This window comes from Staurois parvus, unplaced genomic scaffold, assembly GCF_062004578.1.
Source record: "Staurois parvus isolate SC_StPar_1 unplaced genomic scaffold, SC_StPar_1.0 ptg000137l, whole genome shotgun sequence".
NCBI classification, from domain to species: domain Eukaryota; kingdom Metazoa; phylum Chordata; class Amphibia; order Anura; family Ranidae; genus Staurois; species Staurois parvus.
Window position 1 is genome coordinate 14882503 of NW_028317933.1, and position 13886 is coordinate 14896388.

At 40.6% G+C, this 13886-nt stretch overlaps 1 protein-coding gene across 1 annotated transcript in view; it reads left to right on the forward strand.

The window, feature by feature from the left end:
• The first annotated feature begins 636 nt into the window (after positions 1–636).
• The window catches only part of LOC149465854 (protein-glutamine gamma-glutamyltransferase E-like), a 41030-nt gene continuing 27780 nt past the window's right edge, over positions 637–13886 (forward strand). The window contains exons 1-4 of the mRNA XM_089673387.1: positions 637–771; positions 4122–4298; positions 8055–8297; positions 9726–9844. Coding sequence (XP_089529513.1) covers positions 765–771; positions 4122–4298; positions 8055–8297; positions 9726–9844 — 546 coding nt within the window. The 5' untranslated portion in view covers positions 637–764. The remainder of the gene's footprint in view (positions 772–4121; positions 4299–8054; positions 8298–9725; positions 9845–13886) is intronic.

The following is a 13886-nucleotide window of genomic DNA, read 5'->3' on the forward strand; positions in this document are numbered from 1 at the left end:
TTTTGTTGTCGATCATTAGATATGTAGACTGTTTTTTTCTGCTACTCCTAGGGCCATTTGGCAGTTTTGTTCCTGCCTCTAAACTGCATGCTGGCCTATGTGTCCATGCACACATAGACATCATTTTTCACTGCTTCATGGGCATAGTTTTGAGGCTTCACATAATTGGTATCTAATGATTTGACGCAAATTCATCTTTTTTTGTGTCCAAAAATGAAAAATGTTTTGTGTGCACCAAAATATTCATGTTAATGTATATTTTAGTGAAAATATACATTTGAACAGTTGCACAATAATCATATGATCTAAAAAACTGCAATTATCACCCTTTTGCTTCCAGACAGTATAACATGTTTTGGGGGATTTAAGTAATTTTCTATCCCAAAATGCAGATTTTAATATGTGTTAGAAATGAGAAAAATTCTCTGGTTGCAAACTGGTTAAACTAGGTAATGGGGCAACTAATTTATCTTGTAAGCAAGCATGCATGTTTACCTAAATTTAAGAAGTAATTTTCAGCTTCTTGCATAAGCATCATGACTTAATCTTCTTCGATGTATTTGCTAATTCCCTTTCACGCTCAGTAACCATAAGATATTACACAGGTCAGTAGGAGACCACAATGAACTTGAAAACCAAAGGCACACCTACTGACTTTCACAATTTGATATTGAATGGCCTGCAGTATATAAATATTGTACTGGTATTGGTAAATTCACCACTGCATCTTTGTACAGCAAGAACAAAGAACAGACCCACACATCATGGCCAGTAAGTATTTCATAATGGGGACCACTCTTTTCTATGGCAGAACTTGCTTTAGTAGTTTTGTGACATTTACATAGTAATCTGTTTAAATATGAATTTACAGACATCCAACCTTAACATCTTAGCTACTACAATCCAGACAAATTTATTATTACAGCTTGTGTATCTATTATTGCTGTTCTTCTGGAAAGTGTTCGGTGGACCCAAAGGGCTTTATTTACTAAAGCTGGAGAGTCCAAAATCAGACTCCCTTCTGCATAGAAACCAATCAGCTTCTAACCTCAGCTTATTCAATGAAGCTTTGGCAATGAAACCTGGAAGCTGATTGGTTTCTATGCAGAAGTGAGTCTGATTTTGCACTCTCCAGCTTTAGTAAATAAACCCCAATATGTCACCTCCTCACAACCTGTTTTAACCCTGAAAATGCTGACCTACTTCTCCGCAAGCAAGGTGTTTCAGCCACAGCATGTGTACAGCCCTGAGTAGCTGTATCCCCTTGTTCAAGTGGGTGGGTGGGTAGCAACATCACAGTTAGACCACCTGATTTTACCACCCTCTGGCCACATGTGTGACCAAGCCCTTGCCAGGGCAGCCTTTCTCTGCTCAGTTATCATCCACGCTTCTTTTTTTCCATCAGCAGTAGAATACAGTCATCTAATATAATTGAATGTATGCATTGCTGCAATATGCTGAACTAGGTTAAGACTGATAACATAGGAAAATGTTATTTCTAAGGACTCATTCTGATTGATGTTCAGCAGTCCTTGTTGTCCTTGTTTGTCTGAAAAAAGATTCTTTGTGAAATGCTTTTCAGAAGGAATTTATTAGGCAGTGAGGATGTGTTATGTCACCTCCTCACAGCCTGTTTTAATCCTGTAAAATGCCAACCCACCGCTCTGTAGGGCGGTTGCCGTGTGGCCCCATTAATTTGAATGGGTTGCATATTATGGTGGCTGTACTGCCTATCAAACCCAACATGAAGTTTAATTTTTGCCCCAGCATGTGGACAGACCTTAACCCTTCAATAAATCCAGAACAGGCATGCGATTAGAAAGTCAGACTTAGGCCAGCACTCCTAATCACCAAACAAGTTTAAGGTCAGAGCCAGTGGATCAGCATGATGGCCAGGCTGCAATAATTTTCAGAAAGAAATTGAGAGCGCCTTCTATTCAAGTCTGTTTTTAGCACTACAGATGCAAAGATATCCATACAATTGTATAGTATTACTATTATACAGGATGTATATATCATCAACAGTTTGTGCAGCGCTTTACAATATAAAGGGAGACAATACATTTCAGTACAGAAGGAACAGGAGGGCCCTGCTCATGGAGCTTACAATCTAAAGGAAGGGGGAGGTGGTACAAAAGGTGATAGCTGTAGGCAATGTTCTGATGGAGATGGCTCAAGTACAGTTTTAAGGTGGAGGTGGGGTAGGCTTCTCGGAAAAAATCAGTTTTCAAAGATCGCCTAAAGGCAGACAGGGTGGGAGCTGACCGGACATACTGCAATAAGAAGTTCCAGAGGATGGGAGAAGCTCTGGAGAAGACCTGGAGGTGAGCGTGGGAGGAGGTGACAAGGGAGCTAGAGAGCAAGATGTCTTGGGAGGAGCAGAGCGGGCGATTTGGACAACATCTGCAGATGAGGTTGGTGATGTAGCTAGGGGCAGTGTTGTGGATGGCTTTGTATTTGGATTTAGCCACTGATTGGATGTGGGGCCCGAAGGAGAGGTCAGAGTCTAGTATTACACCTAGAACCCCAGCATGAGGTAAAGGATAGAGTTCCACCTTCTGGTTGAAAGTGGTTACAAATGGAATAGTCATATACAACATATTTACTATTTAATTAATTAAAATACATTTAATGATGTGTGCATTATAGAACAGGAGTGGCAGCTGTCCCTGGCAGAGAGGAAGAGAGATGGTCTATGCTCTCCCCCTTCAGCTCCTCCCTCCTATCACAGCAGTGCTCATCGATATAGGAATGCTGTCAGATTGGGACTGCGTAGGGCTTCATTACGCGCCCCATCTCCTCCCTAGGCTGCACCTCTCCAGGCAACAGAAAATGCGGGTATAACTGGATACTAACATTTACAGGTATAGTTGATCCAGGGAATATCTGATTGCCTCTCGGGGGATCAGGAAGGATTTTTTCCCCCTGCAGGAGCAAATTGGATCATGCTTTTCTGGGCTTTTGTGCCTTCCTCTGGATCAACTGTGGGTGTAGGATTATAACTTTTTCTTTGGTTGAACTAGATGGACTTTTGTCTTCTTCTGCCAGGCTAACTATGTAACTATGGTGCTGGTTGTAAACAAATACCAGAAGCCATGGTATATATCTGTGAAATTGGTTGGTGGCTCAGGGTACTTTAGGGCAGTGGTCTCAAAACAGTAACCCAGAGGTCACATTCTGCTCTTTGTTCCCCTTGGGACACTATTCATCCCTATGGTACAAGGTACTATTCTACCCAATGACAGCAACTAACCTCTGAGGGTCAATAAAACTGTACTTTAGTTTAGAAATTCTGGAGATCCCTTGTTTAGAGTAATGGGGCAAGCAGGATAAGTGAAATTTGTTTTTAAGTTCAAGTAGCCTTAAACCAATGGAACTAGTCAATGAGAAGTTTGCTTTCATGTTTGACCTGAAACATAAAAACAATTTGGTGTCCACTTGGTTACTAAAGGCACCGCCTACATATTTTGCTCTAGTTCTTGTTATAAAGGACCTGCAAAACTATGCAAGGTTTCCCTTAAGAATTTGTGCCGTTAGGATTATTTTATCAGAGAACATATCCATAGGATATATCATATTTTTTATTATATTTATTTCAAGCACTTATATACTTAGATTAAATGTTGAATGTTGCCATGTATTTAAAGAATATGTAACCTCAACGTTTCATATTCCTGATATGTGCCTGCAGTACCATGTACCAATATGTAAAAGTATCCTTTTCTCTTTGTATGGCTTCCTTTGTGTGAAATCCATGTTTTTCCTGTCAGTGCTTCTGCTTTCCTATTAAAAACTAACAACACTAGGTATGAGAGTACAGAGTGGTCAGTGCTCTAGCTATGCTGGAAACTCAGTGTGCTCTCCTCCAATGATCAGGCTTCTGCTGACATGACCTCCCTACACAGCCATTCACTTGGAAGTTCAGTGTTCTACTGTTTTTCCTCCCCTAGCTTTTTTGCAGATGAGAATGGAGGGTATGTAATCACTTATAAAAAAAGATGAAAATGTATATAATGTTTTTTTTAATATCTATACACAAATGTATTGTCTTTCATTTCCAATTTAAACTGAATAGGTTGTTTTATAAAGTGAGGATTTACAATTACTTTAACTGTCTCCAGACATGCTCCAACTACAAAGTGTTGATTTTAATATGGCAAAGAACAAACCTGACCACCACACGAGTGCCTATTTCTCCAACAAGCTCATTTTACGAAGAGGACAAGCTTTTATGGTGACTCTAACTCTCAACAGGGCCCTAAAAACTGGAGACAATATTACCTTTGATGTGCAAACAGGTAAGACATTTAGGGATTCTAATGCAGAGTAAATTCTTAATTAATATGGGTGAGAAAACATTTTAACTATTACAGTATGAAAGATGAATTCCAGGCAGGAAATATTTTTATATACTGTAGTTATATCAGCCCAGCTTGGATCAGTGTAAATATGAATGTACCCTACCTGGCCGATCCCCCCAGGAGCTGGAAATCACTGTATTATGCAAGTCTACTACTAGCTTCAGGGTTCTGTGCATGGGACGGGTGCCATTCAGATAATGCTTAGCATTTTCTCAACAAATGCAAAGTATTCTCTAATTGGAGGTGGTGGAGATTATAACGTCATTCCATCCCCTCTCCACCTTGTTTAATCAGAGAACACTTTGCATGGGCACCAGTGGGAAAACGTAAAATGTTCCCTGAATGTTGCCTGTGCTGAGCAGGCAACCTCTTGTGTTGAATAAGCAATAGGGCAGTCACTAGACACAGCATACAGAAGCTAGTGGAGATCACTGTAGTAGTGGCACTTACTACAGTGATTTCTAGCTTCAAAAGGGATCCCACAGGTATGGTAACTTCATAGTTACATTGGTCCAAGCTGGACCCAGTTAAAGTGGTTGTAAAGGCTCAAGGTAAAGGGCGAATGCTTATCTGAGCCCCATTGCGATCCAGCGATCTGAATGAGAGCCAAGGCTCTCCGGGGACTCTCCCTCCTCATTGGCTGAGGCAACGGTGAGAGCCATTGGCTCCTACTGCTGTCAATAACAGCCAGTAAACCAATGAGGAGAAAGGGGAGAGGGGTTGAGCCACGGCTCTGTGTGTGAAAAGACATGCAGAACAGTGGCTCAGGAGCGAGCCTGCTTGGGTGCCCCCATAGCAAGCTGTTTGCTTTGGGGTCATTTGGTAGGAGGAAGGGGCCAGGAGCACCAGTGGGGGACCAAGGAAGAGGAGTATCAGAGCTGATCTCTGCAAAACCACTGCACACTGGATATTTTGATAACGCTGTTAATGTTATCTGTGTAAAGTTTTTCGGCGTTTGTGAATTAGCGTTTAGCCGCGTCTTGCTGTGTTTTTCCACGTTCGCAGATTTTAGCCCTTTTTAACGTTTTAGTTTTTGCAAAATAAATTTTTTTTTCCGTTCAAAAAAAGTCCAAAAATGCTGGTTTGCAGCGTTTTACCGCATTTTTCAGTGTTAGAGTGTCTTTACAGCTAAAATACTCCTCTAGTTCTGGGGTTTTTTCCAGTCAAAAAATGTCCCAGTCAAAAAACGTTGATTACAATCTATGTGTGCATGGACACATAGGATAACATGCTGGGGGGGTTACTAGCTGTAGAAAAAACATCAAAAGCCAAAAACAGCCGCTGTAAAAATGTCCAGTGTGCATGAGGGCTAAAGCTTTGGCAATAAAACCTGGAAGATGATTGGTTTCTATGCAGAGCTGCACCAGATTTTGCACCCTGCAGTTTTAGTAAATAACCCCCTAACTGACATTGTTATAAATATAAAAAAAAAATGCTGTCTTTAATCCTACCTAAAATACACTGACCCTGATCTTTTATCTGACCTTTGACTCTAATCATGACCTTTGACCCTTATCTTGACCCTAAGGTCTCACTGGATGCGACTTAGCCTGTGATTTGCATGTCTTGCAAATCGCATGCCAAGTCGCACCGTATTGTTCACAATTACAGCAGTCATATCGGTGCGGTTCTGACTTGGTCGGAGCCGCACTGATTTCTAAAGTAGTACATGCACTACTTTTGGTGCGATTTGCATAGACATCTGTGTCAGGTGTCTTGCAAATCGCACCTCAAATCGCCATGACATCCGACTTTTAAATTGTGCAACTTCACTGTAAGTCGCACGATTTCAAAGTTGGGATCTGTGTGACCGGGGTGTATCTCTAAGGCTACTTTAACACTGAGGAGTGTTTGAAGCGTTTTTGAAAAAATAAGCACCTGAAAAACTCAAGAAAACTGTTTCCCTATGTATGTGAATGTATATCTATGTATGTTTTCACACTAAGGCATTGCGTTTGCGGTGCGGTGTAAAAACTGCTTGCAGCATCTTTGGGGCATGTTTGGTGAGTTAAAAAAAATGCCCCAAAAACACTTCATCCCATTAAAATCAATGAAAAAGACTGAAAAACGCCTAAAATATGCCTGAAATACACCTGAAAAGTGCCTAAAAACGCCTCTGAGAAGCATTTTTGGTGCCGTTTTTAAGTCAGAAAGTGCAGCAAAAACGCGGTAAAAAAGCCTGTGTGTTTTGCTGTGTTGTTGTGGTGGATCAGTGTGAAAGTAGCATTACTGTGACACTGACCTAGATCAACACCTGAGCTAGCTATTTTTATTGTTTTTATTATTATTATAATTATTATTTTTTGCACACATTTCTATGTGTACATTTTTCTCCACTAGCATGCAGAAAAACAAACACATTTGTTTTTTCCCATTCCAGAAGAGAAAACAACACAGGGGCGGGCTATACATTGACTGATCACTGTGATAGCCAATCAGATGCTATCACAGCAATCAGGTGATTGGGAACTGGGCCTCCAATTTCCTGATCATTAGTAGGAGACCTGGAGCTCTCGATGAGAGCTTGGTCTGTGCTGGAAGCGTGCTGTGTCCCATGGATAAAGATCTACTTCTGTGAGGCCACATATAGGCGTAAGATCATCGGGAAGGGCTTAATACCACCATATTGAATGTGCCCTTGTGGCTAACAGAAACCAGTGTTCAAAAACAGACTAGAAAAACATAAAGTGGTAGTAAACCCATTTTGTGTACCTTTACCTACGGGTAGGCTTATAATAAAGCTTACCTGTAGATAAAATAAATATCTCCTAAAGTGCACCCTTAGGAGAAAGTCAAGTTTTTTTGCAGCCAGCGCATGTGCTTTGAAGGAACAGCATACCTATGCCGTTCCTTCAGAGCTCTGTGCCGTGTCCCAAGACCACCGTGCGCATGCGCAGGAGTGACGTCATCACGGCCCAGCCAGTCAGATGGCTGGAGCTCATGAACCCAGAAGGAAGACCGGGTGAAGATGGAAGCTTCCACAGCGGTGACAGCGTGATACTGGAGGGCTTTGTTTTAAGGTGTTTTACATAATGTACTAGTATACAATGCATACTAGCACATTATGTCTTTAACTTGCAGGAGATTTTTTTCTTCTTTTAATTGGACGCGGTTTACTAATGATGTGAAAATTTTTTTAAAAAATCACCAAGCCCAGATAGCTTAGACTTGGGAGTTTTCACAGAACTTAGCCAGAATTTAGAGGTGTTTCAATCTTAAACTGTTCTTTACTGTTAGAGTGGTCAGGATGTGGAAATCTTTTCCACAGTTGATGGTGTTAGCGGGGAGTGTAGATTAATTCAGAAATTTTTTTTAGATGTTTTTCTTAGTGAACACAATGAACAGGGAAATGGAAAATGTTAGTGACTTCCCCCCCCCCACACACACACTCACAAACACACACTTAGGTTGAACTGGATGGACTGGGGTCTTTAATTCAACCTTACCAACTATGTAATGATAGCACTTTTCACTGTATATTGATAATTCTCATCTAAAGCCCTGATTAATCGGGATATATTAAAATCTATAAATGCATTGGATGTGATTGCAACCATTAAATATATCATTTTTTAACTCATAACTATTCCCTCATCCATCTCTATGTAAGGTTTAGCCCCTCTGGATGGGGCTAGAGAGTTTTCCATTTGTTGTACCATTTATTCATTCTATGTATGATGCTGTTTCTTTAAGGGAAATCACCTGATGTTGCCAAAAGAACAAAACATACATTCTCTCTATCTACAAACGAAGTCGCTACAGGGAGTTGGAAGGCAGTTTCCAACTCTACCAACTCAAACTCTCTGACTGTATGGATCACACCTCCTGTTACTGCTGTCATTGGATATTACCAGATGAGTGTCCGTATCTTCTCTGGAACATACATATCCCATAAGCTGCCAGGATTCATTCTACTCTTCAACCCATGGGCCATTGGTAAGGGCTTAGTGAGTAACCTATCATGGATTACTAACTCATTGAAAGAAACACTGATCTACATATAAATGTTGTGCGTGGGCAACAAGTCAGTTCATTTTAAACCAAATGCTGATTCAACATTTAGCTTATTCTTTTGAGTTTGATTAAATGGGAGCTCTACATGCCAGATTTTATCAAGGTGACTAGATGCTGGCAGATGTTTGCTGCAAACATCCAATCACGTTAAGAAAACGCTCTGTTTCTTTTCAAGTCTCCATGAAAATCATTGAATGTTTTTAGAGAACACAAGTTCACTTCTTAAAGTAGAAAGTCTTCTATGCTCACTTCCCCTTCAGCAAGTCCTGAGTTCCCTCACCAGCTCTGATATATCCGTGTGGTCATCTTTGGGTTTGATGCCTTTAGCCATCTTGATTAGACAGCTCTGGACCAGGGGCGGACTGACCATTTGGAAACTCGGGCACTGCCCAAGGGCCCGGGGTCAGTAGGGGGCCCCATGAGATGCCCCTGGTAACTTTTTCATAGGCTTTTTTGAGTTTCAACAAGGACACAGGGGCCCCATGATCCCCTATTGCCTGGGGGCCCCATGAGTTGTCAGTCCACCCCTGCTCTGGACACATGTACAATAGTTCATTTGTCCTGGAACCAAGGCATAGTGAGTATATGCATTGTTATTATTATTATACAGGATTTATATAGCGCCAAAAGTTTGCTCAGCGCTTTACAATATAACGGGAGACAATACAGCAACAATACAGTTCAATACAAGAGAGATTTGAGGGCCCTGCTCCTTGGAGCTTACAATCTAGGAGACATTATTTGGCAGACAGGCAAAGAACCTGTTGCAAAAAAGCCTACCTTCTAGCAACATCTCATACTAAGGCTATAGTTCCACTTAAATTACTTCCTGCGATCATATTGTAAAACCACTACTATTCTGGGGGGGGGGGCACGCAGTGGTGCGATCTGCTATACGCTGTGTCTATCAACAGTTGTACCGGGCTGGCCCCGGTACCATGTGATCACTGTGACCAATCAAAGCGATCACATGTCAGTAGTACACAATGGCATTCATTCATAGCCATTCATTGTGTGCTATTGACAAGGGGTGAGGGTCGTTCAGTGCAAGAGGAAGAACTGCCCACCTTCACCACTGGACAAAAAGATTAAGGCTCATAGCCTCATCAGAACTGCCAGAAAAATCTTTGGAAAAATGTATGCAAGCTTGACTTTTTTAAAGGTGGTATGGGGGTCTCAGAGAAGGGAGGCATGGGGGACTTCCGATAGGATTTAGCCTATCTTTACAAGCATGTTGCTGCAAATCACACAGTTCCAAAATACATTGTACTAAACAAAGAACATCAAACGTACCAAACATATACAGCGTACAATATATCTAATATACTACCCTTATGGTTTTTGTTCTAGATGATGATGTTTATCTGGCTGATGAGTCAGAGCGAAAAGAATACGTACTAAATGACAGCACTATCATGTACTATGGAAATGATAATTACATTGGTGAACAGGGCTGGAACTTGGGACAGGTGACCCCAGACTTTACAAAAAGTCTTTTTCTTTTATCGGTTGAAAAAAAATATATATAATCATGTTTATATATAATGTTGATTTGTATGCACAAGCAATTCTCTCCAAGAAGGACACAGAAAGAGCAAGAATAGAAACATATTTTTAGTAGAGTTAGGAAGGGTTGGAATGTCTGACAATTCTTTTATTCCTCTTTATGACTTGCTGTCCTAGTAAGGATCAATCCCCCCATTTTTTATATAGGTTTTACGGGGACAGGAAGCAAGGGAAGATTTCCCCAGTGGGGTCACAGACAGAAGTTAAAACCTGACAGAGATTTTAGGTTCCATTCAAAAATAAAAGAAAAAATGGCTGGAGTTAGGCTTTAGAAATACACTCGCATGGTTGCTACCTGACTTTGAATGGTGAGAACAGATTGCACAGTGCGTGCATGGAACACTACACCTATTGATGCAGCACGCAGTTTCTGTTTGAATACTTTCAGTGTAAATTAATATTATCTAAAAAGATAATAATGACACCTAACGGTTCTAATAAAAAAAAGTAGCTCCTGATGCTCAGGTCCCATGACCTACCCATGCATAAATATTCAGAATGACAGTCACACTGTACTCTGACTCTGGACCTGGAAATTATTCAGTGGCTAACTAACAGAGTACACAGGTCTGGAGAGTGCCACAATGCAAAGACCAGCCACATTTTAGGCAGCCCCCACAAACATCCATTCCTGGGGCATCCAAGCACGACCTCCTGGGGCATCCAAGCTACTACTGAGGATACACGGACTGGAATAGCTGCATAAACAGACTAGCTCAAACAACGTGTATAGAAGTCATGATTAAATTAAAAAGAAAAAAATTGAGAAAAATAAAAATGGATCCAATAGGAGGCTTCATTACTTAAATGTCTGATTGGCCCTCAATTGACGAGAAAGAAAATACATTTTTAAAAAATATTTCTCATTAAATTGTTGCTTATTAGTACTTAGCATTTTCATATGCAAACAGCAGGTAGAGGTCAGCTCTCCTTTTCCTAAGTTCTAGGCTTTATGTTGTTTACAGGAGTCAGTAACTCAAACTAAGAATCACACACAAATGAATGAGGCAGAGCAGTGGCATCCACCCATCCCACTGTGAATTGCTTTTTAGAGGGTCAGCAAGGACTAAGAATGAACATATGAGAAAAGCCCTATGACTGCTAAAAAGCACTGCCAATACAGTCCTTTATAAATCAGTGTTCCCTAGACTCCCTTAAAAAAATACTGGCACCATATTTGATATTCTGTTTTGAAGCCCTTTTTATAAAGGGTATGAGAAAATAATCGCACAAAAAGGATTTTTGCACATATGTACTGATCTAAACGCAGCTCATTGCTTTCAATGAGCCTGTACACACAGGTGTGTAAATAAGTAAACTTGTAAAACTAAAAATGTTTAAATCAGTAAAATAGCATTACATTTAGTGAACAAAAACCTCTGGGTTATTGGTCTGTATTTTACATGTGCAAATTACACCTCCCCTTGAACAGTAGACTATATTATTTTTTTAACCACTTGAGCTCCTGAGGATTTACCCCCCTTAATGACCAGGCCTCTTTTTGCTACTCGGCGCTGCACTAATTCAACTGATAATTGCGCAGTCATGCAATGCTGCACCCAAACGAAATTTACGTCCTTTTTTTCACACAAATAGAGCTTTCTTTCAGTGTAATTTGATCACCTGTGCGCTTTTTATTTTTCACGCTATAAACAAAAAAAGGCCAAAAATTTTGAAGAAAAACAATATTTTTTACTTTCAGCTATAAAAAATATATAGTAAACTCAAAGTTGGTTATAAATTTAGGCCAAAATGTATTCTGCTCCATGTTTTTGGTAAAAAAAATCCCAATAAGTGTATATTGATTGCTTTATGTGGAAGTTATAGCGTCTACAAACTATGGTATAGATACTGCAATTTACGCCATTTTTCTGCTATACAGCGCTAGTTTAACGGACAATTGCGCGGTCATGCAATACGGTACATAAATGAAATTTACATCCTTTTTTTCCCCACAAATCGAGCTTTCTTTCGGTGGTATTTGATCGCCTGGGCGGTTTTTATTTTTTGCGCTATAAAAAAAAAAGGCTGGCAATTTTGAGGAAAAAAAAACAATATTTTGGACTTTTTGCTATAAAACATATCCAGTAAAAAAAAAAATGCAAAAATCAAATTTAGTCATAAATTTCTGCCAAAATGCATTCTGTGACATGTCTTTGCGAAAAAAAAAAAAAAATAAGTGTAAATTAATTGGTTTACGTGAAAGTTATAGCATTTACAAATGGCGGGAAAGATAGTGGGATATTTAGGTTTTTTGTTATACTAATAATGGCGGCGATCAGCGAATTATGGCGGTGATCAGGGACTTATGGCAGCGACTTATGGCGGGACTGCGGCGGACATTCTGACATTGGGGGGTACTGACTTGGGGTCACTGACATCCCCAAAAACACTAATACAGTGATCAGTGCAAAAAAAAAAACACTGACACTGTACTAATGGCAATGGGGAGGAAGGGGTTAACTTTATTTTGCAGGGAAGGGCTATAGGAGTGAGGGGAGTGTTTTACTAGGGGGCGGGGGGGGGTGTACTGGACAGGACAAGGCTGATCGAGAGAGAGAAACTGTTCTTTCTCGATCAGCTCATCCTCGAGCTGACAGGGAAGTGACAGACAGCACAGCTACTGCAGCTGTGCTGTCTGTCACTGTTTGCCGCCGATCGCCGGGAAACAGCCTCTAAGGAACGGCTGTGACCCGGCGACTCACATCTGCGGCGGTGATCGGTGGGACAGACAGGGCGGCGGCGCGTCTCGCGCGCGCCCCCTATTTGTTTACAAAACACACATTTTAAAACGTGGTTTTGCCTGCGAGTGCCGCCCTGCCGCCGTATACCTACAGTGGCTGGGCGGCATGCGGTTAATATTTGGCATTCTGAGAGCTAGAGAATTTTTACGTAAATGTACACGGATATATGCATATAAACGCACACACTATACAGGCCTTTTTTTTTCCACAGGAACTTTCTGTCAGGAAATTCCAGCATTCATACATCAGTACCGTGTGCAAAGACAAAAAGAGAAAAAAGAATAGATAACACTGAACAAGGAAAGGAATAAATAAATAAATAGGTAATATAGGGTCATTTATCTATTAAAGTCTACCCAAGTAAAGCACTAGATTTTAGGCAGGATCAACGGGTATGTCTGCACTTCAAACAGATATAAAAAAAAACTTCCAATGGCACATTTAACAGACAAGAAGAAACAAAGAGTTATTTATTGTTAAGATGTAATATATCCTTTAATAATCCTGAACTGAAAATTGCCTCCCACATCAACATGCCTGTACTAAACAGTGTAATAATAACCCTGGAGTCATCAATCGCAAAGAAATCTGCCCTAGGAAATGACAGATCAAATCAACAAGTCTGATTTTGTGGTGGCAAGGTAATCAAATGTTAGCACTGACATGTTGATTCATGACGCTTGGTACTGGCTTCACAGCATAGTGTGTAGGTATTATCAAGTTGTTCTGTGATGCTTGGTATAGACTTAAAGGTATACTGTACAGACCCCAGCAGGTATAATGCAGGCTTAGCTGTGCTCCCATATAAAATAAATTTCACTATATATACATGAGAGCAGAGAAAGTACCCCATCAGTCTGTTGCTGCTCTTTTGCTGTCCAATCAGAGGCTGGGTGAGAGAGATGACTTAGCTCTGATGCTCAGTTGTAGTAAAATCAGGTCACCAGGCTGGCAGTGCTATGGGATAGGGCTATGTAAACTAACTATGTGAACTAAATAGATATAAATAAATAGACAGTTGCTGTATATGTATTTATATACATACAGGGCTGGTGATAGACTATTTTGCGCCCTCGGCAAGACACCCCTCCCCAAAAGAAAAAACGTTAACATTTTTAGCCTGTGCAGTGATGCTTTCTCAGCTCCTTGCCAATGATAACTCCGTGTGGAGACTAAAAGGGGAGCTGGGAAGAAGTGATGT